The sequence below is a fragment of the Anas platyrhynchos genome, chromosome 1, assembly GCF_047663525.1.
Source record: "Anas platyrhynchos isolate ZD024472 breed Pekin duck chromosome 1, IASCAAS_PekinDuck_T2T, whole genome shotgun sequence".
Taxonomy (NCBI): Eukaryota; Metazoa; Chordata; class Aves; order Anseriformes; family Anatidae; genus Anas; species Anas platyrhynchos.
Window position 1 is genome coordinate 59,739,825 of NC_092587.1, and position 23,357 is coordinate 59,763,181.

At 45.9% G+C, this 23,357-nt stretch overlaps 3 protein-coding genes across 6 annotated transcripts in view; 2 read left to right on the top strand and 1 right to left on the bottom strand.

The window, feature by feature from the left end:
- Positions 1-1,981: 1,981 nt before the first annotated feature.
- LOC140002645 (putative transporter SVOPL) lies at positions 1,982-6,853 on the top strand. The gene is made up of 4 exons (XM_072038812.1): positions 1,982-2,223; positions 4,541-4,646; positions 5,334-5,425; positions 6,374-6,853. Exons 2-4 carry the CDS (start codon positions 4,568-4,570, stop codon positions 6,671-6,673), a joined length of 471 nt encoding a protein of 156 aa, XP_071894913.1. The 5' UTR covers positions 1,982-2,223; positions 4,541-4,567; the 3' UTR covers positions 6,674-6,853.
- Positions 6,854-6,861: 8 nt separating this feature from the next.
- On the top strand, positions 6,862-18,230 carry LOC101797365 (putative transporter SVOPL). Of its 2 annotated transcripts, XM_038166008.2 has the most exons (11): positions 6,862-6,933; positions 7,173-7,297; positions 8,709-8,772; positions 10,388-10,513; positions 10,796-10,924; positions 11,975-12,048; positions 13,798-14,003; positions 14,133-14,244; positions 14,926-15,007; positions 16,515-16,604; positions 16,983-18,230. In XM_038166008.2, exons 1-11 carry the CDS (start codon positions 6,862-6,864, stop codon positions 17,127-17,129), a joined length of 1,227 nt encoding a protein of 408 aa, XP_038021936.1. In that variant the 3' UTR covers positions 17,130-18,230. The 2 variants fall into 2 exon arrangements, with proteins under 2 accessions (XP_038021936.1, XP_071894904.1); XM_072038803.1 differs by lacking the exons at positions 6,862-6,933; positions 7,173-7,297; positions 8,709-8,772 and adding an exon at positions 9,258-9,698.
- Positions 18,136-23,357, bottom strand: part of TRIM24 (tripartite motif containing 24) — a 73,307-nt gene continuing 68,085 nt past the window's right edge. For all 3 annotated transcript variants that reach the window (XM_072038792.1, XM_038165999.2, XM_038165992.2), the window contains exon 19: positions 18,136-23,175. In XM_072038792.1, the coding sequence (XP_071894893.1) occupies positions 22,966-23,175 (210 nt within the window). In that variant the 3' untranslated portion in view covers positions 18,136-22,965. The remainder of the gene's footprint in view (positions 23,176-23,357) is intronic.

Sequence of the window (23,357 nt, forward strand, 5' to 3'; positions counted from 1 at the left end):
TGAGTCTAACATTTGGCTTAATTCTGTAATCTGCTCTCATTCTGTGTGAAACCAGATAATACAGCAGAGCCTGTGGCTCACTTGCACATTTGCAGAATGGGGATGGCAATTCCATACTCCCCAAGAGGACTAAGCCCACTTGCATTCAGGGAGCAATCAGTGAAATATTGCTGAAACGAGCCTGAGGAGAGCCCTGGCTTGCATCTGGGTTGTTTTTAAGACTCAATAATAAATAAATAAATAAATAAACTAACTAATAAAACAGAAATGTTCCAGACTGCCTTGTTTTTAAGTTTTTCCTGCAGAACGTGAGGGGTATTTTGGAGCATTGCAGTGACTGCCCATTCCCCAGCACAGCTGCTAAGCTGAATGAGACCAGGTTTTCTAGCTGGTGCTGTGAATGTGGCCACCAGATGTGGTCAGATCCAGAAGAGATTGCTGTTAGAGAGTAGTGGACCTTGGTACAACACCCTGTTGTCTTCGTCTGGGCTTTACCCACTGCTGGAGGAGGTGGGGCTTCCAGTTACCTTACTGGGAATTTTTAACCTAGGGAGAAATGGTTGCCTTTGGATCCAGAGCTCATCCCATTTCTAGGAAGGTGTTTGTTTCTGAGGGCTGGTAACATATCATGTATACCACTTTGTAGAAGATTAATATATATATTAAAAAATAAAAATAAAAATCAGCCAGAATGACCATGAAGGATGGGAAAGTGATAACAAAGCCAGTTGGAATGGTTTCAGTCACTCACACTCATTCTTTTACGGAATTTTTGTTCCTCCTCATGAGAGCTAGAGCTGTGTGTGGCCAGGCACTCCTGCCAGGATGACTGGGGATACAGAGGATGAGGATAGCCAGGTACTGAGGTCTTGTCCAGTCTCTTGGGTCCTCTGGTTTGGTGATGATGTTTTTTAAACAGATCTTTTATAATCTTCAGGAGCCAACAGTTTCTTGAAGCCTCTGGCTCTTGCAGCAAACAGCACTTTCCTCAGTGTTTACTTGTGTGATGGCTCTCTGTCATGTCCTTGGCCAGCAGCAGAGGAATTTCTTCTCACCCTCTCGCTCTTGTTTCTCCTGGAGCTTTCATTTATGCAGACATTTCCATTCACACTTCTCTGTGACCAGTCTTTGCATTTCCATTGCAAACAACTAAATTATCATGAGGTGGCTAAAAGGAGTAATGGACAGCATGCCTTCATTCCATCCCAAACAGCTGAGCCTGAAAACACATCTCTGCAGATGAATATTTCACTGATATTTTTGGTCATTTTTTCCCCTTCTGCTTTGGGAACCCACGATGCCAAAACTTCAGCTCCCTTCTGTGATTGCATGCACAGTGCCTGAGTTTTTGCAATGAAAACAACGGTATGGATCTGGAAGCCTGGATCCTGCATCCAGTTTAGCAGTTGCCAATAGTGGCTGTGGCTGAATATCAGATATTATTAAAAGGAAGATGTAAAATAGGGCTGTGAAATAGCTTATGTTGGCTGACAGCAAATGCATTCCTGATGCTTGAAAGTGTGAAACTTGGCGTGAGAGCTACATGCTTTGATAAAACAATCACAGCATTGCTGCTAGCTTGGTGTACATATTTCAAAAGAGAAGGATTTAGGGAACTCTTATGGAAAAGAGACAAAAAATCTCCCCAGCATCTCCACTGGGAGAAACTAAAGCTAAAGCCAACACAGTCAACCAACAAGGTCAGCATGTACACTCCTTGTCAAGAGCACTTACAGCACACATAGCTGAGATTTACTGGCCAGCACAACCTGCAGCACTCAGATTTGCTCTGGGGCGAGGTCAGGATCACCGCAAGCCACGAACACTCACTGGAGTTGTGTTCTTGGTTGGGAAATTAAGAGAAACTAAGCAGATAGACGGGCCCTGTTTTTGTGGTGATGGCATCTGAGCTGGCTTTGGTTGGCCTGGGGGAGCTGGTGGCTGTGGCACTTGGGCGCTGCTCACAGCCATGGTGGGCAGCTGTAGGTGCAAGGGGACCAGCACAGGTCAGCATTGAGGCGCCCCGCTGTGCCACCCACTTCTGGGGGTGGAGGTGGGTGGGGAGGGACCTGCCTGTGCCCAGGGAGGAGGAAACCTGATTCCCGGGAGCTGGAGCCCGAACCCCACAGCACCGCCAGCACGGCAAAAAGAAAACAGCAGAAGGGAAAGAAAGAGCAGTAAGGGAGGAAAAGTCTGCTCCTCTGTGCCCGAGACATTTCAGAGGTAAGGAAACTTCACTCAACAAATAAATAAATAAATAAAATTAATTGAGCCTTGGCTTCGGAGTGGGGATTTCTGATCATTCGCGTGTCATGTCATCCTGCCGCCGGGTCCCAGCAGTAGTTTCAGTGCACTCTTGGTTGTTGCCTTCTGATGGAGGATCGCTGTTTTCCCTGCCAGCAACAGTTTTGGCAGTGCTGTTCTTTTGGCTGGTGTAATTGTCATTTAGTATTTTCAGTGTGATTTACAAATAGCGGGAAGCTCTTCCTTGTGGCTCCCCAAAGAGGTGTGATAGACATGAGCTGCTCCATCAGAGCAAACAGGGCTGCAAGTGCTTGGGACGAGCAAACCCTATGCTCAGTAGGAACCCTCATGAGATTTACTGAAGTGTGGCACCTAAATCTCTGTCTCTGGAGATAATTATTCTGGAGATAAATGCTGGTGCAGAGCATACGGTGCTGAGGACTTACCTGAACAGTGGCTTCTTACCTGCTTATGGGGGAGTGAATTTTGCTCCAGCTGCCCCAGTGCCCTGGCCACAGGGGGGGCTGCAGATGCCTGGACAGATTTCTGGTGTCACTTGAGGTGCTAGAGCAGATATCCCACCTGGTCAGCTGCTGCTGTTTAGGAGCTGTGTGGGTCTCCCATAGGTGCTAGCTGCTATTCTGACACCTCTGGGGGTGTCTTGGCCAACCCCCAGTGGTGGGGTGCCCCTCTGCACCCTTCTGCTTGAGGACCCGAGCCTCACTGGTGGGTCCTGCATGGCAATGCAGGGTTTCCCATGTCACGGGTTTCAGGTTTTACAGGTGCCCATGTTTCATTACGGTAAAGCTCTTCATGACTCAGCCACAAAGCAAAGCATTACCTTTTCTCCTGGGCTCTTCCAAACACCCAGTTTGGTTGCTGTTGAGCTGGTTCCACCTGGAAATGGTCTGTAAATGGTGGCCAACATGATCAGCTGGTGGCACCATGTGCTGCTGGCAGCTACAGCTGCCTCCAAGGATGCTGATCAGAGACAGTAGTAAGCAATATCCTACGCATCCTCTGGGATGCTGGACTGTAATGGTCTGTAACAGCAAGGTCAGTGTACGTGGCCCAGCCAACTAATCTGCTATTAGCCCTGAATGACCTCTTCCTAACTGCACCTCAGTGCAATGTTTGTAACGTGCCCAGCCTGGGAGTGCTGTACCTCTGTGCTTTCCGAGCTCGTGCTGCCCTCTACCTCAGCTGAGATTTCGTGTCTTTTGTTAGATGCTTCTTTCAGTCATCAGGTCAATCCCTGGCCCTGCTGCAGCCCCCAGACCACTGCTGGGTGGCGCTGAATGCTTCCTCGGCCAAGTCCGGCACCTCTGGATGGACATCATCAGAGGAGAGCTGGTTGTTACCCTGTGCATGGGTTGAGCCCTTCCCGACAGTGTCTGAGCATGCACTCAGCAGGAAAGCCTGTGGGTTAAAGCTTTGTGGTGTGCTTAATCCCTGCCACGGGATTAAGATGATATTTTCTTACCAGGAAAAGCAGCCGTGATCAGTTCTAGGGATCTAGCATTAGAAACCAGAACCGCTGGGGGGGACAAGCCAGCTGTCTCCCGTTGCAATCCAGAACTCGTGGCTGTTTCTTGATCACATAAAAGGATGAGGATTAATGCAGGGGAGTGAGGCAGAGGACCACATGTCCAGAGAGAATCACTGTGCTGGTAGGGGTGGGCAGGGTGAGGAGGAGCTAGGGGCTTGCTGCTTGCCAGACATCCCATCCTGGGAAGCCAGGGCTAGGGGAGCAGGCTGGGCAGCCCCACTCCTCTGCGTGGCTGTTCCTACCCTCTGGCTCTGCTTCATGCTCTCACATGCTCTCACAAACCTCAGCAATTACAGGGTGCAGCACCTCAGGTCCTCAAAGGATGACATTTCTACCTTTGGCTGGGCAACATAGTGCCAGTAATTGTCAGTTCTTGGATCTTGGAGATGATGCAGCATCCTTTGGCTGTCTTTGCACATCCAGGCTGTGACACAGTCTTGCATCTTCCCTGAGTCTCTGGACTTTCTATGAAAACAACCAGAGCAGTGTGATGACTGGTCTGTCAGCTCAACTAAACTGCCTTGTGATGCTTCCATGTTTTGTTTTTTATTTTATTTTTTAACCAAACAAACAGACAAAAAACCACTGTGGGAAGTGTCATTTCCTACTAGCTGCCTAAAACAAATGTGTTTGAATGTATCCAAATGCTTCCATTGCAGTGCAGGAAGCTGCTTTGCTGGCTGATAGCAAAGGTTGCTTTGTGATCACCTGAAGGTTTCACAGTTAAATCCCAACCTTCTCTGGCAGTGACTGTGGACCCCAGCAGGAGCTGAGATGGCCGCTGCACCGAAAGAGGCAGTAAACACTATTGCCTTGGAGGAAATCCACACGGAGGGCCAAGAACCCCCCAAAGGTAAGTTTGTGTTTGCAGAACTAGAAATTTTGGTCCTCGTGTAGTGGGGTAGAGGCAGGGTTCTGGCACTCCAGTTACCTACAATCTCTGCACATGCAGCCACGGGGACCAGCTTCATACTGCTCCTCTCCCAACATAGCTGCCAGGCTTGCCTTCCACCAGCAGCAGTGGAAGAGCTGCCTGCCTTGGTTTCTATGAAATTATTATATTTTTTTCTTCTGAAATTCTGTTCCATTTCAGGGTTTGACCTGACCAAGCTGGAAGATAAATGTCCTGACAGGAAAATTTGTACAGCTCTGACTTTACCTAAATAAGAGCTTAAATGTATACATGCACTGAAAGCTTCCTGCAAGCTCTGTTTATAAAGCCATCCCAGCTCATGTCTTGAGCTGCTTGCTTTGTTCTTGAAATGGGGGAAGAAAATGAGGAAAAAAACTTTAGGAGACAATATCAAGCCCAGAGCCCCAGCTGTGCCTGTTGCAGCAGCTGTGACTATTGTAGGGCTGGGGGACAGGACAGTCCCCAGCCCTGGCTCACAACACCCATGCCAGGACAAGTTAGGTGTTTCCAGCCTCTCTACTGGTACAGTCCACATTAAACGTTCATATTTCATAAAGACCTGAGGAGGTACAACTTGACGACTGATTCTGTTTTGTTTTGTCTCTTTCTTGCCCGTTGGTGTTACAGGGCAGAATACATTTACGGTGGAAGAAGCTGTGGAAACCATTGGGTTTGGGAGGTTCCACATTGCACTTTTCCTAATCATGGGAAGCACCGGGGTAGGTGTCTGCAGCCAACTGCACGCTACCAAAAAAACACTCTCCAACTTTTCTTTCTCACTGTGCAATAACAACTGAAAGCACCATGCACACATATTGCAGCTTTTTTTTTTTTTTTTTTCCACACATACTTTCTCAAGAAGGAGTTCTGTTTTTGTCACCTTTGTCCAAAATCAACATTGGACGAAACTGATATTGAACCTATTTCAAGACAAAGCAGAACAGGTTGCCCCGGGTTATCCTGACCTTGCCCCTGCCCTGGGTCACCGTCCCACCTCCTGAGGGTTAGGTTCAGCCTCCTGACTGCATTTTTCATGCCATCCCCAGGGCACCCAAACCCTGTACAGTCTGACACAGGATGGCTGCCCTCCTCTCACCCTTGGCTACCTGGAAAACCTCCTAATTAACTAACTAACAGGGTCCTAGGTTAACAGCACATCTGGTTTGGGAACCAGGGACAGGTTGGGGTGAAGGTGTGATGAGGACATATCCGTGAGGATTGCCATAGCTGAGATGGGAAGGCCTGTAGCTATGAGTGAATGATGGCTTATTTCTTAACTAAAGCCAGCTGCTAGGAGCAAACAGACAGCAGAACAAATTTATTTTATATTTTATTTTATTATTTTATTTTATTTTATTATTTTATTTTATTTTATTTTATTTTATTATTTTATTTTATTATTTTATTTTATTTTATTTTATTTTATTTTATTTTATTTTATTTTATTTTATTTTATTTTATTTTATTTTATTTTATTTTATTTTATTTTATTTTATTTTATTTTATTATTTTATGTTAGGGACCTCTGTGGAGGCACCACAGTTTCACAGGGCCTGTTTCAGCATGGTGGGACTGCCCTGGCTGCAGGCTAGGTGGGGCTGAGGACCTTCACCCCACGGGCTCCTCACACCTTCTCTTCTTGCTAACGTGCACACTTGTTCCCAAAGGTGGCTGAAGCCATGGAGATCATGCTAATAGCTGTTGTGTCTCCCCTCATCCGATGTGAGTGGCAGCTTCATGACTGGCAGGTGGCTCTAGTGACGACGGTGAGTGACTTGTGCTCCCCCATGCAAGTCATCCTCCACAAGGGCAGTGTCTGCAGCACCACCACGCTTCGTAACACACATTTCCCAATTGACCAAATAAATTCCAAGTCCTCCCCTCGGGGACAGGCCACAACTTTAAAATTCCAGGAGGCAATCTGTCATGAGCACACATCCATGCCCAGAAGCGTAAAGCCAAAATGATCCCCCAGTTCCTGACTCTTCAGAAATCCTTGCCACCCTTTGCTTGAGGACTGACCCTATGCATAGCTCCAGCACTGCGGTTCATCCTCCTGCCTAGAAAGCATTTAGCTCACCTCCATTTTAGTGAGCAGAGCTGCCTGGTGCTGCTGGGAGCGATCACCCCACAGCTGTCTTCCAATTCCCCGTAGATGGTGTTTTTTGGCTACATGGTCTTCAGCATAGCGCTCGGGCTCCTGGCCGACAGGTATGGACGCTGGAAGGTGAGTGGGCACCGGGGCTGTGCATGCCCTTCCCCAGCCCTGTGACAAGCCACGAGGGGCCGGCCACCACCTGTCCCCTTGTCCCTTTGCTGTGCAGTGTCCCTGAGGAACTGTTCCTGTGAGAGTCCAGGGGTTTGTTGCATGGGGCTCAAAACCCTTCGGATCCACCCGAGCCCTTCCCAAGGCCTCTGGAAGGCTGGGAGTGCTTGGTTCTGTGACCCTGATTTTGCCCCTTGCAGATTCTGCTGCTCTCCTTCCTCTGGGGAGCCTACTTCTCCCTGCTGACCTCGTTTGCCCCATCCTACATCTGGTTCGTCTTCCTGAGGACCATGGTGGGAGGCGGCGTGTCAGGCCACGCGCAGGGGTAAGGCCGTGCTTGGCGCCTTGTGAGGAGCACCCTGACACCAGGTTCTGTTCATGAATAAGCAAGAGCACGGCTCTGCTTTCCTTCCTCCGAGGAGGCACCCAGGGGCCCGCAGGGGCTGTATTCCTGGGTTTTAAGCAAGAAAGGCCCCACAGCTCATTTTGGCTGACCTTGGCGCAGCGCCCGGTGTCTCGTGCGCTGAGCCTGATAAGCTGAGGCTGCGCGGTGACCGGGAGGAGACGGCCAGGAAGGGGCCTCCGAGGGGGCTGGAAGTGCAGAGGAGAGCAAATTCCCACATCGCCTTAAAGCAAAACGCCGTTCTGTAATGCCATCGAATCCCTGTCCGTCTACCTAAGCTGCAGTTCCCAAGGGCTCCTCAGCCCTGGGACGGAGAGGGCAGCTGGTTTGCATTAAACCAGTGACAGGGGGATTATTAAACACACACATTACAAAAACAATTAGACAGGTAACAGATGAGCAAAGGCTGCTTCCTTGTAAAAAAGTCACAACAATTCTGCTTAGAGTAGCGAATTCTTCCTGAACTGGTGTAAAACCTTCCCACTTAAATGAAACTTTTTGCCCTTTTGGTGCGGAAGCAGGGAGTTGTTTTTTTGGGGGGAGGGGAGGAGAAATTCACAGTATTAACAGCCACTTCACTAAGAGCCTGGCAAAATAAGTGATTTCTTTTGACTCTGACAGGGAGACAAATGCAACATTTCAGTTTTTTCCATGGTTCCTCAAAGTCTGGGTTGAAACTCAGGGCAGTCAAGAAAGATCCTGTTCCACTCGCAGGGCTGCGGGAGGTACAGCATTGCCCTTCCTGCAGCAAACTTCTCTCAGCCTTTCCCTTACCTCCCTTTGAGTCTCCATGAATGCTGGTTGGAATACATGATTTTTTCCAAACCCACTGCCAGGTAGGACAGCCCAAAGCAGGCTGCACTGGCCCAAGAGCCCTTTGCTGAAGCGAAGGATGGGAGGCTGGTGCTGCCAGCAGAAAGAGACACCCTGTGCCCGGGTTGTGCCTCCACCAGCCTCCTGGGGCTGCCTCCCTCAGAGGATGGAGGGCAGGACCAGGCAGGTAAGGTGCTTTCAGTCCCTTCTGCTGCTGGTGTTGCACATTTTATGAAACACCTCAACAGCTGAGATGACAGAAAGAGCCAACATGGACTCTTCCCCTTCTCTTTTTGGCCAAGAAGGGGATTTATGCCAGGCACCTCCCTGCATGTAACCTGGAGCCTTCCTGACTGAGGACATGTTGGCAGGGTCCCCCCGGGAGCTCAGCGGTGGAAGAGGGGTGGTCTCTCTGTCTGTGGGCAGCCACTTTCAGTACTGGCTGGACTGAACTGCTATTTGACTAGTGCAGACATTCTCACTGTCTCTGTCTTTCTGCCTTATTTCCCCTTTTCACCAGGCTTATCATAAAAACAGAATTTTTACCTACCAAGTACCGAGGATACATGCTGCCCTTATCCCAGGTAAGAGCCAGTACATTACTTTTTCTTCTCATCCAGAGTCCCAGGAGATTTGTCCTGCTACTGTTTGAAAACCAGGTCTCTGACAGGCCAGCCTGTTTGTGTTAGTCTTGGGCCAAACGAGTGCCTTCTGCCTTCTGTGCTCAGAGCATTATTAAGGATGCACACCCACAGCTGCATGCAGAAGGGGAGCAATTCCTTTTCAGATAACTGGATGCTCCTAACATTGTGGGGAGACTGAATGACAGCTGACATCCAGCCTTTCGGGTACCTTGCTGATAGGTATTTACAGCATTGCCTGCTGTAATGGGGTCAGTGCTGGTGGGCCATCACTTGAGAGCCTGGGACAGCACTGCCAGCACAGGGCTTCAGCAGGAGTGTGCGTGTTTTCTCCACTGAGAAGCAGGATGAAGTAGTCAGCATGGTGCTAGATGGGGCAGAGGATGCTCACAGCTTCACCTGTGCTTATCCCACCTTTCTTTGGGGTGCACCAGGAGGCCCTGGGCTTTCTCTGATGTTCACAGTGAGCAAAAAGCTCACGCAGATGTAAGTCAAAAGTGAGGTGGGCTGAGGAGGGGTCTCCATGGTCAAGGGCAGCTCAACATTTCCAATTGGTGTGTGCTGGGGGTCTCACATTGGGTAAATACAAACCTTTGAGTCTGAATGATGGTAATAATCCGTGATTAACGAGGCAGCTCCCAGATGAGGTCCTGGGCTGGGCCTCTCCCTGCAGGGCCAGCATAGTTAGTCCCAAGCTAGGCCTGAGACGTGCTGGAAGGGATGTGGCTGCCTGTGGGACCAAAACCACAGTGAGCACGACTGGGGTTATTCCTTGCTCAGCCTCCTGCAATGACCGCTTCATGCATATGCAAATGATTTGTGAAGGCCTCGCTGAACCCATGAATTCATCTGGCTGTTGGAACAGAAGGGTTGGTACACAGTCTTGGTGGCAGGGGTAGTTTGCTTTGCATTATGTTTGATCCCAGGGCTTCATTACCCAAGTGTCATCGGAAACACAAAGGTTTATAAAGAGGAATAATCTTGCATAGAAACGTGTTATTTCTGCCCACAGCTTACTCATGAACTTGCTGTGGCTTTTGCGAGTTTGTTTGTGATTTGTACTGCTGGAACTCCTTTGTGTGGTCCCCCTGAAAGGGACATTTCTCCTGACGGCAACAAGTGAACTGCGGGGAGGAAAGTACTTGCAGGTTTGGGGCCACATTATCCACTGGTATTACTTGGCACTGGAGACCCACCAACTTCCAGCAGTAGAAATCTCGCCCCTTTTTGCCTTTGGTGCTTGTAAATCTGCTGCTACCCCGCGGAGATTCAGACGAGAAAAATTCACAGTCCTGATTGTTAGCAGAGAAGCGACTGGAAGAACAAACGAGGCTTTAAGTACAATAGCAGCTACAGCACATATTATCTGTTTTCATCCAGAGCTAATTTCTTTCCCTCTTTCCTTCAACCCAAACTCAGCTTCTCTGACAGCCTCAGGATAGCTCAGTGTGAACTGCAGCTCTCCCCAGGACAGATCCCCACCTATCCAGGGAATGAGACCAGAAGGCATGAAAATAAGCAAATCATTGCTGTTAACCCCTCCTTTTCCCTTGGAAAGGTGTTCTGGTTGGCAGGATCCTTGTTAATCATTGGCCTGGCATCAGTGGTGAACCCAACCATCGGCTGGCGGTGGTTGATCAGAATCGCCTCCATCCCCGGCATCATTCTCATCCTGGTGTTCAAGGTAGGAAGAACCTCTCTGCCTGTTCACCACTGCACCACCACCAACCTGGCGTGTCCCCAGGCACCAAGAGACATCACCCTCACTGTGTCAGCCAACCACATCTTCTCCAGGTCACTCACTATTCAGAAATACCAGCCCCAGACATCTTATTTCTGTCTGATTTCTGTAGAGTGACATGGAAAATCCCTACTTCTAGTGCTCTTGGGCAGGATGGGTGGCTGTGGGCAGCACAGGCTGGTAGGAGATGGGCAGGAGGGCTTTCTACAACTGCTCTGCTTTCAGTTCATCCCTGAGTCAGCACGGTACAACGTGTCCACGGGGAACACAGCGGCTGCCCTGGCCACGCTGAGGAGGATAGCCAAGATAAACCGGGCGACGATGCCCGAGGGGGTGCTGCAGGAGCCCCCCAAGGTAAGCCCAGCCTGCAGTGCTGCCTGGGGACATGGGGGTTGCTGAGGGGGCACGCCATGATTTTTTTTGTGTTTACTGATTTTGCACTGCTTGTCCTATTTCTCTTAGCTATCCTCCTTATTTTGGGACACTGGGACCTTCCCCTTATCTGCTTAACATACTCCATGCCACTGTTATGCCTGCACATTCACCTTTGAATATGCAAGCTTAGTGGAATTTTCCACCACAAAAGCCCGATTTATTTCTCACACTACCACCACTGGATCTTCCCAGAGTGTCCCCAGCACCATGAGACCCAGGACCCATTCCTTGGGGTCCCCCTAGGTGCCATGATCATGGGACAAAAGTCCAACCTGCAGGTCCCAGAGCCTTTCCCAACCCCTGGCCTTGCTTGTGGGCCAGCTCCCAGCATCCCAGGTCCCTGCAAGTGGAGCCAGAGGGGCAGAGCAGGGGAGGACATTTCGGAGCTGCCACCATTTCCACCTCTTTAAGGAAGCTGACAGCTCCAGAGCTGATTGCTTCTCATGTCCAGGGCCTCAAAGTTATTATCCGACTTTTTTAAGTCCCTTCCTTGGACCTCTTTGCAGCTTATTCAATCCCACAGGTACCACACATTGTCCTCAGCAATTCATGCAAAATGTATTGTATTGGAATTAATTAGGATTAAAGCTTTGCTGTAGTTTAATTTCATTTATGTAATGGAACCACATTGGCCAGGCACAGGGTTTTTGTTAGTTGTTCACCCTCCTGGGCTTCAATAGTAATAATAGTAATAACAACAACAATAATAATAAAGGCAACCCCAAAACTATCCCTGTTTTCTCAGGCATGTGGGGGCCAAGGTGGAGGATTGCAGGGCGATCTCTTCTCACCCCCCTCCATCCTTTGCAGACATCCTCTGGAAGAGGGGCTTCCTCTCCAGAGGGCTGGTGGGGCACTGTGCTCTTGGGGCAAAGGTACTGGCACCTGGACACCTGCTGCTACTGCAGAGCTCTTGCCCTTGTGTAAAAGATGGCTTTTAAGCAAATCTTTCTACTATTTAATTTGAAGGAAAGAAGAGGAAGGTTCAAGGACCTCATCCATCCCAAATACCTAAGAACCACTCTGCAGATATGGATCATATGGTAATTTTTTTTTCTTTCTTTCTTTTTTTTTTTCTTCTTCTCTTGCTTATCAGCTTTGCAGGACAGGGTGACTCAGTCAATGAGAAGCAGGAGAACTCATATCAGCCCACAATGAACACCACATGTGCCCTCAGTTTGGTTTCACTTCATGTTGCCAGCTTGTTCATCCAGAGAGGAGGACAAATGCACTGCTTCACAGGCCAGCCCACGTATCAGTGAGACAGGGCTCAAACAGAAACTCATTAACTGGTACGACTGCCACTGGCTGGGGAAAATTAAGATTGAAGACAGACGAGTTTCATTTGCCATGTTCCCAGTAGCTGTATGCATGGGTAATATATGTTTCATCGGCTGGGCTGTCTGGAATGGAAATGTATAAATAATGGGTCCGTGGGAACTCATTGACCCAAAATCTTGCTAAGTCAGGCTTTGAATATTTTATGTTTTCCCCTCAACTTGCATGAGTATTATGAAATATCTTTTTGTTTTTAATCCTGCTTTCTCTCCTACTCCCCCAGGAGCCACTGGCGTGTTCTCAGGTTTGCGTCCCCATCCCTTCATGCCCTCAGCATCCCCCATGTCCCCAGGCAACTCATTTCATAGCCTGCATTCTGGAGCTTGTTTCTGAAACTGCCGGGGGGATAAAAAAAATAATGAAAAATTACTTCTCAGCCTGCTTATGATTAGGCATATGCTGAATTACTTGATAATGACACAGCGAGGCTGCCACCACCAGTGCCCCGGTCTTGACAGCGAGCCAGGGTGCGGTGTGAGTCTCTCCAGCAGGATAATGAAAACTCCTTTTAAAAATCACTGTGAAGGAAGGACGAGGAATAAAACACTTGGACAGCTACTGCGTTTGAGCTGCAAGCACTGGGGTCTGATTTAGAGACACCCTTCAGGCAGGGGAGGTTTAGAAGTGTCTCCCCATACAGACTGGAATAAGACAAGGGACTACAGTGGCACACGCTCCCTGCCATGACCACGACATTGCTGCCTCCCAGCCTGGAAGGACCAGCAATTGGGGTGGACACTGGGACAACTTGTTCCCAGCTGGATCACCGCAGCTCCTGCCCAGAGGCAGCAATACTTTGCAAAGCTGTAGGCTACAACCAGCATTTATGGAGGAGCTGAGAGATGTAGGAGCATTTCCTTCATTTAAAAGTGGAGCAGGAAGGTGGCAGTGTGGGCTGCGAACATCTGGGCAGAGCAGTAGTGTTAATGTCAGAAAGTGCCTCAGGATTTTATCAATTACAAATCAGCAAGCTCTTGGCATTAATCTCTTAACAAGAGCCTGTAGACTTCATGGCTTCTTCACTTCCTTTCCCTGGGGTAACACAGCAATGATGGGAAGGGGAAAAGACAACACACATGCAGCATTGCACCCTGCTTTCTCAGAGTGGCTGTGGGGCAGTGGAAATGCAGGGGTGAGCTTCACCCTCAGCAGGGTGCTTGGCAGTCCAGGTGTCCTGCAGCACAGCAAAACCCAGCACTAATGAGCAAGCGATCACAGAGTTACGAGCTAGGGTGGAGGAAGAGAGGTGTGTGGATGTGTGGCAGTGCTCTGCCATGCTCTGGGTGCCTGCTGAGCTGGTGGGTGCCCATGTCACCACTGGGCTCATGCTCATGGGGTGCCCATCCTGCAGCACCACAGTGCAGGGAGAGTCCCAAGACACCCGAAACCTGCTGCATTTCAGTGCCCGAGCATTTCCTCACCTTCCCTGTCAATGTCCCCGTTCATCCCCACAGGCTTGGCATAGCTTTCGCTTATTATGGAGTCATCTTGGCCAGCGCCGAGCTGCTGGAGCGGGACCTGAGCTGCGGCTCCACGGCACCGCTGGGGGAGGAGGACCCTGGCCCTGCCTCGGAGGAGAGCCGCAGCCCCTGCCACTGCCGCCCGTTTGGACCTTCTGCGTATCAGACCATGATCATCAGCACCGCCGGGGAGATCGCACGTAACCTCCTCTCCCCTCCCTGCCCTTCCAGGCCCCCAGTACCACCAGCTTGTGCTCACTGTGCCATGCTGCTCACTGAGCACCCAGTGGGGTCAGCAAGCATTTTATGCTTCTCCTTTCTGTCTCTAGTAAATCCTGTGAACATCCTCGGCATCAACTTCCTCGGAAGACGCCTGAGCCTGTGTATCACCATGGGATGTACGGCGCTCTTCTTTCTTCTCCTTAATATCTGCACCTCCAGGTAGTCGCCATCAGCATGCGGGTGTTGTTGGGGGTGGGTGCAACTTCCCCTACGTGTACAACATTTTGCTTTCATGCAGGCTGGGGAAATAGAAATGATGTGAACAACATCCATGAGAAAGGATACTCACTCTTCTTTTTCTTTTTTTTTTATTATTATTATTATTTTTTATTTTTTAGCTGTGGCAGTTAAGTCTCTTCTAACTTGTAGAGCCAGGCACTTCAAAAAGAGCTCAGAGCTCCAAGGGAAAGGTTTTGTGAGTGCTGTAATTACCAGGCTGGTTCCCTCTCAAGCTAGCAGAGCCTAACAGCTCCTAAAAGTCAGGGGGCTGCAAGTTAAACTCTGCTTTAAGCTAGACTGGGAGGCTGCAAACAGCCATTAAGGTAAACGAGCCCCTGTGAGGAGTCATTAACTTGGGTACCAACCTCTTTGCTGCTATTACTGTTATTATTTTCAGTTTTCTCTGCCTAATCTCTAGCCTGAGACAGCCAGCATGTTTGCTTGCAGCTTCTTTATAGACGTAGCAAAAGTCCTGCCAATGGACTGAAAAACAATTACACTTGTCAGCAATCAACTTTTCCTTATTTTAAAAGCCCTATCACAGAGAATACATTAGGTTGCGTCTCTGTTGATCACAGTTCAGTGACACTAACTCTTTGCTCCACGCTGCTTCCCCTTTAGCGCAGGCATGACTGGGTTTCTCTTCATGCTTCGTGCCTTGGTTTCAGCAAACTTCAACACCATCTACATTTACACAGCAGAGGTGGGTCCTTCTGAAAGTACGTGAAGCTGCTGGGGTATGAAAGCCCATTTGCCAGGAATGCCACTATATTTCTTGACGAGTTCGAGTTACCTTTCTTGAACTAAGTACGTCTTGCTTCCTGACTACACTTTTCTTATACGAGATAAGAGAAGGAATCAGAAAACTGGTTGGAGGTGAGAAGAGCAGGTGGGACAGAAATGCCCTACTGAGCCACCTGTTGGTCAGCTACTGCTAAATGTGATTTTTGAGGGTGTTGTGTACGGACATCTTCCAGAAGTCTCCATCTTCCCCCTTCCCATCCCTCTGAAGTTAGACAATAGGCTACCACTGAAAGGAACCTTTGCCAGCACTTAAGGGACTGATGTAGTTAGTATATCGAGTTTTTATTTATATATATATATATATATATATATATATATATATATATGTATATTATCACCTAGTGGAATTTTTGTGTTCTGTCTACAAATAATTTTGATCCTTTAGAGAGCTTCTCCTTCATACAACTTTGGAGCAGTGAGTGCTGTGGGTTACCTACAAATTGTTTTCATTTAAAAACACCATTGTGTGAAATTTAATGTATTGACTTTCAGATTGAGTAAAGTGATAAAAAGCTAATAGTTGTAGCTGCCTGGGTTGGCCTGATAGTGTGCCATACTTCTTTTAATAGCACACTATATTTACACGTGCACCAGACTTGAATAAATACCAGCCTTTAATAGTCCAGAATCAGATGCTGTTGATGTGAAGACCATTGCTGGAATAGCCATATGATAAACCATCAATACACACAAAGTAATTGAGGATCAAAACCAAACTTAGAAATGCCCTTCCCGTCCACATGCCTGGACTCTTCCTGACTTACCTTACATCCTCTGGCTTGGATTGATAAAATATAAAAACAAAGGCTTAAATGACAATACTTGCTAAAATCTGTTGACATTAATGGGATGTAACTAAAGTTAAGCAAAGCACGTACTTAAGTGCTTTATTGTCACAGGTGTTGTGAAAATATGAGATATGAAAAAGCAAATACACAAAGCATGTTCCTCTAAGCCTGGAGGTTTCTTAACAGCATTTCATTTTCTTTCTCCTCCTTCTAAACAAAGGCGTTGATGCAAGTAAATAGGCTGTCTTGAAGGCTGCAGACAATATCCTTTTTTGGGGTTTTCAGATTCAGGGCCTGGCAATATAGATTGATTTTTTCCTTTAGCACCTAGCTTATGGTCTGTGACTGACCTGAGCAGCTCAGTGTAACTAGAAGAAAGGTGTGTGTCTCACCCTAAACCTCTACTTTGGGCAAGAAATGTCAGATTTCAAATGGCACAAATAAGACACAAAGGAACCTTTAATTCTTTTTATATTTTAAGAATATGGCTTTCCATATCTTATGAATATGGCTGCAATGGGTATCTCTGAAGGAAAAAAAAAAAAAGAAAAAGAAAAAGGGGGACACATATCACAGAACATTGTCACGTTAATCCTATTTCTTTCTGGCCTGGTTTAGGTTTATCCCACTACAATGCGAGCCTTGGGGATGGGAACAAGTGGGTCATTGTGCCGTGTTGGAGCTATGGTGGCACCGTTTATCTCACAAGTAAGAGTATAGCTGATAATGTTGGTAAACCTTGAGGCAAACATTGTTATCAAATACACTGACACATGCTCTTGAAGTTCACAAAAAAAAGCTGATGCACTCAATCTAGGTTATGGTGTTTTTTTTCCAACTCATTAGTTCTTTATCTGATATTTATGCAGAGTATTTTGGTGGTCTTTGACAGATGTAGATCTGGATTAATCTCTTCACAGAGCTTAAATTGCGAGAATTTGTTGCTTTCTGAAAACTCTTAGATTCACAAGACAGATTGTTTTTCTGGCTGTTGAGTTTCTCAGGTGTTTGTAACACATCACCCACTCTTTAATTCCTAATTAACTGCCATGTCCCAAAATCAAACTATTGTTTTTTTATCTGCAGGTTCTTATGAGTGCTTCTTTCCTTGGGGCCCTGTGTCTTTTCTCATCCGTGTGTGTTGTGTGTGCAATCTCTGCATTCACGCTGCCCATTGAGACCAAGGGCAGGGCACTGCAGGTTTGTATTGCCACTCCAGGAGCTCCTGCATAGCTAAAGGCTATTTAGAAACTAGTAGGTTTTGATTTGGCCAGAAAGCACCCCAAACTCTTCTGAGGGTTCATAAGGCAAAATAAGGACTGACAGATAAACAGAGGAAGGTGCTGTCATAGCAACTTAAAGCACTGTTACCCCAGTTGCCTCAGCTCATTTCTCATGTAAGAACAAACAAGAACGCCAGTCCTAACCCCAGCTCCCTCGTGGCAGCATGCTAACCTAAATTAGCGTAAGCACTTCTTTGTCCCAACTGGAAATTGCTGTGCATATTCTGCTCTGCCTCTCTTGTATGCAGAGATAATAGCAGATACAAGTAACACCTGAAACTACTAACTCCACTCCTACATCAAATTCAAGTCAAATGCCCCAGCTGCATCAGCCCTTTAACCTAAACCCTTGTGACTAGTGTTTCCTATAAAGCTTCAGAGGCAGTCAGACAAAACACTAAGCACAAAGATTAAGAAGGAATGTCAGTTTGAACTCTGATAGCCTCCCATGCCCAAGTAGCACTGATTTAATTACTAGAGGTGGTGAGCAATTCGGTGGTTACAGGCAATTCAGCTGTACCAGCATGGAAATTTTCATACCATGCAAGAGGCAGGTCTGCATCACTCTGCATATCCCTCTGCAGTCTTACCCTATAAGCCAGAAGACCATGGGCTAGGTAATCCACGTTCTTTAGCAACCTAGGGTACGACAGATGTTTGGCCAAACTGCTTTATGTGGGATTCAGGACCAGACTTAATATATATATACATATACAAACACATACATGCATTATATGCATACAGACATGCACACTGAATTGCATTGGGTCACATCTAAGGTTTCCCATGGGTATGTGGGACAGTTAACCTTAGAGATTTTGGGAAAGAAACATGTTAATCGTTGCTTGCCTCTTAAAATGCATGTCTTTTAGAAATATGGACTCATGTTTTTATGCCATTTTAAAATATCTACATGATATTTTGTAAATGACTAGAAAAAAATATAAAAGCTTAAGAAGCTTTAAGTGAAATTTAATAGGAAGAAATTTGAGTAGACGAAGCAACTCATTTTTCCCATGTGGGTGAAATTCAACCCCATGCACAGATGCCAGGGACCCACAATCCCTCAACTGGTTGGCTTTACAAAAATTATTAAGCAAACACTTCTTTAAAACTGCTTTAAACGCAAAAGGAAACCTCTGATTCAGATACAGATAGATTAATGTTGGCTAGTAGTGGCTGAGATAAATAGGAATGTAATGATTCCTTAATGGGAGGGGCTCTTCCCCTGCAAATGTAATGGCATTATTACTTGCTACAAATAAGAGTAATAAGCTCCAGTTGCTGGCCTTCACATGTACAAGTCAAAAGGACATAAAAATAAAAATCTCTAGATCTAGTTGTGTACTACAAGACATCATCATTAGATCATATATTCAGTTTGGTTATTCTTTAGAGGTTATTTCAGAGATTATATTTGTATACGTAGTGTCATTCAGGCATTGCTGAATCACGACTGTTGAATGTACTAAGGGCAGTCATCTAACCCATTATAAAGTTTAAATGCACAATGTAAAAGCTCTTGAACAAGGCAATATTTAATCCTAAAGCTCCAAACAATAGATTTGTATCTCAACACTAAGTGAAACAACTGAATGAAACACATGTAGGAAATGTTTTGTGGAATCTGAACAATGACATTTAAAAATCATACTGTCCATTGTCTGGATGGAGACCAGTGAGGAGGTGTCCGCTGAGGGCCCATACTGGGACTGGAACTGTTCAGTGTCTTCATTGGTGACATGGGCAGTAGGATTCAGTGCACCCTCAAGTGAGGCAAGTTTGACACCAAGCTGAGTGGTGCAGTTGATGCTCTAGAGGGAAGGGATGCCATCCAGAGGGACCTGAGTGGTGGGCCAGTGTGAAGCTCATGAAGTTCCACAAGGCCAAGGGCACGGCCCTGCACATGGCTCGGGGCAGTCCCAAACATCAGTACAGACTGGGGGATGAATGGATTGAGAGCAGCCCTATGGAAAGGGACTTGGGGGGGGGTCTGGGGGATGAAAAACCTGATGTGAACAGACAAAGCGTGCTTGCAGCCCAGAAAGCCAACCATATCCTGTGCTGCATTGAAAGAAGTATGGGCAGCAGGTCTAGGGAGGTGAATCTGCCCATCTTCTCTGTTCTCATGAGACTCCACATGGGGTACTGTGATAGGTTCTGGGACCCCAACATACATGTCAGAAGGACATGAAAGGAGGGCCACAAAAACAAGCAGAGGGCTGGAACACCTTTCCTATCAAGGGACTGAGAGAGTTATTTAGCCCAGAGAAGGGTTCAGGGTGATGTTACTACCAGCAGGTGTAATGATAAAACAAGTGGTAATGGTTTTAATCTGGAAGAGGGTAGATTAGATATAAAGAACAGTTGTTCAGTTGCTCACTGTGAGGGTGGCGAGGTACTGGAACAGGTTGCCCGGAGAAATTGTGGATGCCTCAACCCTGGAGGTGTTCAAGGCCAGGCTGGATGGGGCTTCAGGCAAAAGGTGTGTCCCTACCCATTAGAAGGGGTTGGAACTAGTTTAATATTTAAATTCCTTTCCACTCCAAACTATTCCACGATTCTATTCTGTATCTGTCTCAGGTTATTAGGACAGCATCAGTCTGCTTTCAAAATAGCCATGAGGATTGCCTATCAGAGGCAAGACCATTAGAACACATAACCAAGTGGTTGTTCTTTTCTTCTGTACCCATTTTTGTTTGTTTTCACGTGCATTCTATTAATTTTTTGTGTTTATTTTCCCCCTTTTTTAGCAAGTAAAATGAAAGCAAGTATTTGATGGTGGAGTGGATAGGAAAAAAAAATAAACCTTTGGAACCTGTCATTTCCTGTGAGCTGCATTTGATGGTTGCTTCTCCATACCCTTTCCATTATAAAAAAAGAAAAAGGTAACTGGAACAGTGTAAAAGCTATGATTTGCATAGACAAAGGGCAACTTTCTCACATACATTCCCTTTCCTGTGATTCAATAAAAAGATGCTTTCTACTTATCCTGTGAAGCAAGATGAAGACTGTTTACCACTAGTGCTAATAGTAGTGCCAGTGTCACGTTGCAAAAAAAATTGGAAACCACCACTGTTATCATTGCTTCAGGGAACTGAGGCAATGAAGAAAAAAAATACATGAAGTAGATAGGGGCTTCACAATAGCAGCCTGAAAGAATGCATTACTTACCTTTAAAAAGCAAAATAGCACTCCTCAAATACTTGTGCATACATCATCTGAATTGAAGTGGCTAATTTTAACATCTCAAACGTCATTACATGGGCAATTTCTGAAGGTTCTTAGGGTAGCATTCGAGATCAGAAGACAAAAGTTGAGTCTGAATTTTCCAGTGGGTTATTTAAACACACATGTTCAAACAGTTTACTGAAAGAATTTTCTTGTCTTCATGCCCACTCACCCACATGCCTGATGGTAGCACACAGATGAGGTTCTTAGGAGGGAGGAGGCAAGCACAGCTTACCACAAGAAGTTCCTTGAAGACCTACCTAAGGGCTTTCTGTACCAAAGCATCCGTGTCCTGACAGCAGCTGTGGCAGGCTGGCACAGAGCTAGCCTGACCCATCACACTTAAGATGGCATGCCAGCAAAGCACACAAATCACACGCTCATCTGGACATTCAGATCTAACAGTGATGGTCTGAATGGCCAGCTGCCACAGCTCCCCAGTTAATGCAAGAGTAAGCCAGTGGGCTGGATGCCCAGGAGCCTGACTGACTTCTCAGCAACTATCACCTGCATTGCTTATGCAGCCTCTTCATAAAAGCTAGTAAGGAACCAAGAACAATTTCAGCTACTATGTTAAGAGCATGCCTGTTTTTGTTGTTTGTTTTTAAATATTTTTCTTATGAAAACACACGTGAAGCTTGATGAAAACGGGAAATAGACTGATGTAAGGTCATTCCTTAGCTTCTTTTCCACCTTCAGCTCAGGAGGATTTTTTTATTATTATTATTTTTTGGTTCTCTCTGTTTTGAACTATACTGCTGCAAAGTCTGAATGAAAACCAGACTATAGAAGTCTTATACCTCACTCACACTTCTTAACAAAACAGAGCATTAGGTTGTGGGTTGGTTGGGTTTTTGTGTTTTGTTGTGTGTGTTTTTTTTGTTTTGTTTTTTTTTTTTTTTGTTTGGAATAAACTATTTTTAATTTGTTCAAGTGTTGGTTGCATGATTTCAAAATTTTCTGTTTTGAAGTGAAAAATCAGAAGCAGAGAGAGAAGCAAGTGGACTGGAAGAGCACAGCAACACTCATCTCCCCAGTATTTTCCACTGAAGAACAAGCTGTGTATGAAGGTGTATAGGTGTCTAATTTCAGTGCTCACTGTGTTAAGCCTAATAAACATGTGCTTGCAACTTAAGGTCCAGAGAAACACGTGTCAGCTTCCTCTGGAAGCACACTTTCTGAGTGCATACATATACGGCAGGGAAACACAAGCAGCACTTGTGTCTATGCTTGCCAGTGATCTATCCACAGCACCATTATCTGTGCTACATGGCAAGTAAAAAGCAGGCTTGTGTACACACGCATCTTTGTAATACCATCTGAAACATACTGGCACCATCAGAGCTCAATTAATCCAAGAGACTGCTTGTTCTCCCTAAAACTCAGTTTTCATTTAAGATGACACAAATGAAGAATATAAATCAATAGCTGGAGCAGCCACAGACAAGTACTTCACTAAATCTGAAATTGCTGAGGGCAGAAACGACTGTCTATGTGACGGTCAGCACCTCTGGAAAGTAGACAGAACAACAACAACAAAAGTTTGTCCTCATCTGATAATTTTAACAAGAACATATGAAGGGTCAAAGAACAGGACTTTTTTTTTTTTTTTTTTTTAAAAAAAAAATCTTCCTCTTCAAACTTGTGTACTTCCAAGAGAATAACAATGCTGGTTGTATGCTCACAAACAATATCTAGGAATTTGGAAAAACAGCAAGACCTTGTGGATGAAAGAATATTTCCCTCCCTCCCCCAAACATACCCAAAGATTGACTGGTAGTTGCAAGCAAACATTTTTTCCTCCAGACTTAGCCTTTGACTCCATTAAACAGAAACACATCAAACTTATGAGACACTTGTTAAACAACATAGTACAGAAATACCATTATTTCTTGCTGGTGCTGAGAAAAGTGGTACAAAAGCACTGTATCCTTTGTTTCCTCTATTAAAAACTCTCAAATTCCTTTTTTCTTTCCTTTTTTTTTTTTTTTTTTTTTTTTTTTTTTTAAAGTTTTTTAATACACTCTCCCTTACATTTTAAAATGACCGATAATGTCTTTGGGAGTAACTACATTTTCATTGTACCAGTCAGTATTGTAGGACAACAATGTTACACCACCTCTTCTCATGGCTTGTGTTAAATACAGTACAAAAATCAAGTTATGGCCAGCCACATGCCTTTGGTAAAATTAAATGTCCAGTGAGATCACATTTTCTTCAAACTCAGAAAGCCATTCAGCTGAATCCATGTAATGTTTTAAAACTTAGTTCTATACAAACTTATTTTCTTCCTCAAAGAGAAGTTAAACAGCTGTCACTCCATACAAATCACAAATTCTGTTCCGGTTCCATAAGTATGATGAAAGTTTGGAACTTCAGAGAAGCTTTCCACATGCCTTGGATCTCCATTAGATTTGTGTTTCAGACAAGGTGTAGGAAGTCTAGTAAATATCCACAAACCTACAGGTCAAAGCAGTCATGACTTTTCCCCTTTTTACAATTGACTGATAAATATTCTTAGTTTTTAAAAAATGTTCCACAGTCACACATGCGTCTCATTTAAGCAACTGACGGTCTTCTCCTTTGAGGCGTTTTTTCCGGGGCTGTACAAAGTCATCATCTGAGTCATCACTAAGTTCTGTGTTCTCTCTTTCACTCTGGCAGTTCGGCTGTACAGGGAACTTTCTCTCAGGATACAGGCTCGTTAGAAGTTCTTCAAAGTAAGCTTCAAGTTTCATGCCAGCATCAGCCACTTCTGAATCAGGCTGTTGGGTGAATTAACAACATCAATACATCATGAAATAGCTTTATACCTAAAGGACTTAATGTGATTTAAGTGCTTTCATAAGTTACAAAAATCAAACAGCAGTAAGAACAGCACCAAGAATAGCATCTTGGGAACACATGGTACCCAACAGCACAAGCCTGCAAAACAGAGGGAGAGGGC

Excerpts from the sequence above, each read along its gene's own strand:
- LOC140002645 (XM_072038812.1), top strand. The coding sequence starts at position 4,568 with ATGGCCGCTGCACCGAAAGAGGCAGTAAACACTATTGCCTTGGAGGAA. Across the intron at positions 4,647-5,333 it reads GGGCCAAGAACCCCCCAAAG|GGCAGAATACATTTACGGTG; the intron begins GTAAGTTTGTGT and ends TTGGTGTTACAG. Across the intron at positions 5,426-6,373 it reads TAATCATGGGAAGCACCGGG|GTGGCTGAAGCCATGGAGAT; the intron begins GTAGGTGTCTGC and ends TTGTTCCCAAAG.
- LOC101797365 (XM_038166008.2), top strand. The coding sequence starts at position 6,862 with ATGGTGTTTTTTGGCTACATGGTCTTCAGCATAGCGCTCGGGCTCCTG. Across the intron at positions 10,925-11,974 it reads TGCTGCAGGAGCCCCCCAAG|GAAAGAAGAGGAAGGTTCAA; the intron begins GTAAGCCCAGCC and ends TTTAATTTGAAG. Across the intron at positions 14,245-14,925 it reads CTTAATATCTGCACCTCCAG|CGCAGGCATGACTGGGTTTC; the intron begins GTAGTCGCCATC and ends CTTCCCCTTTAG.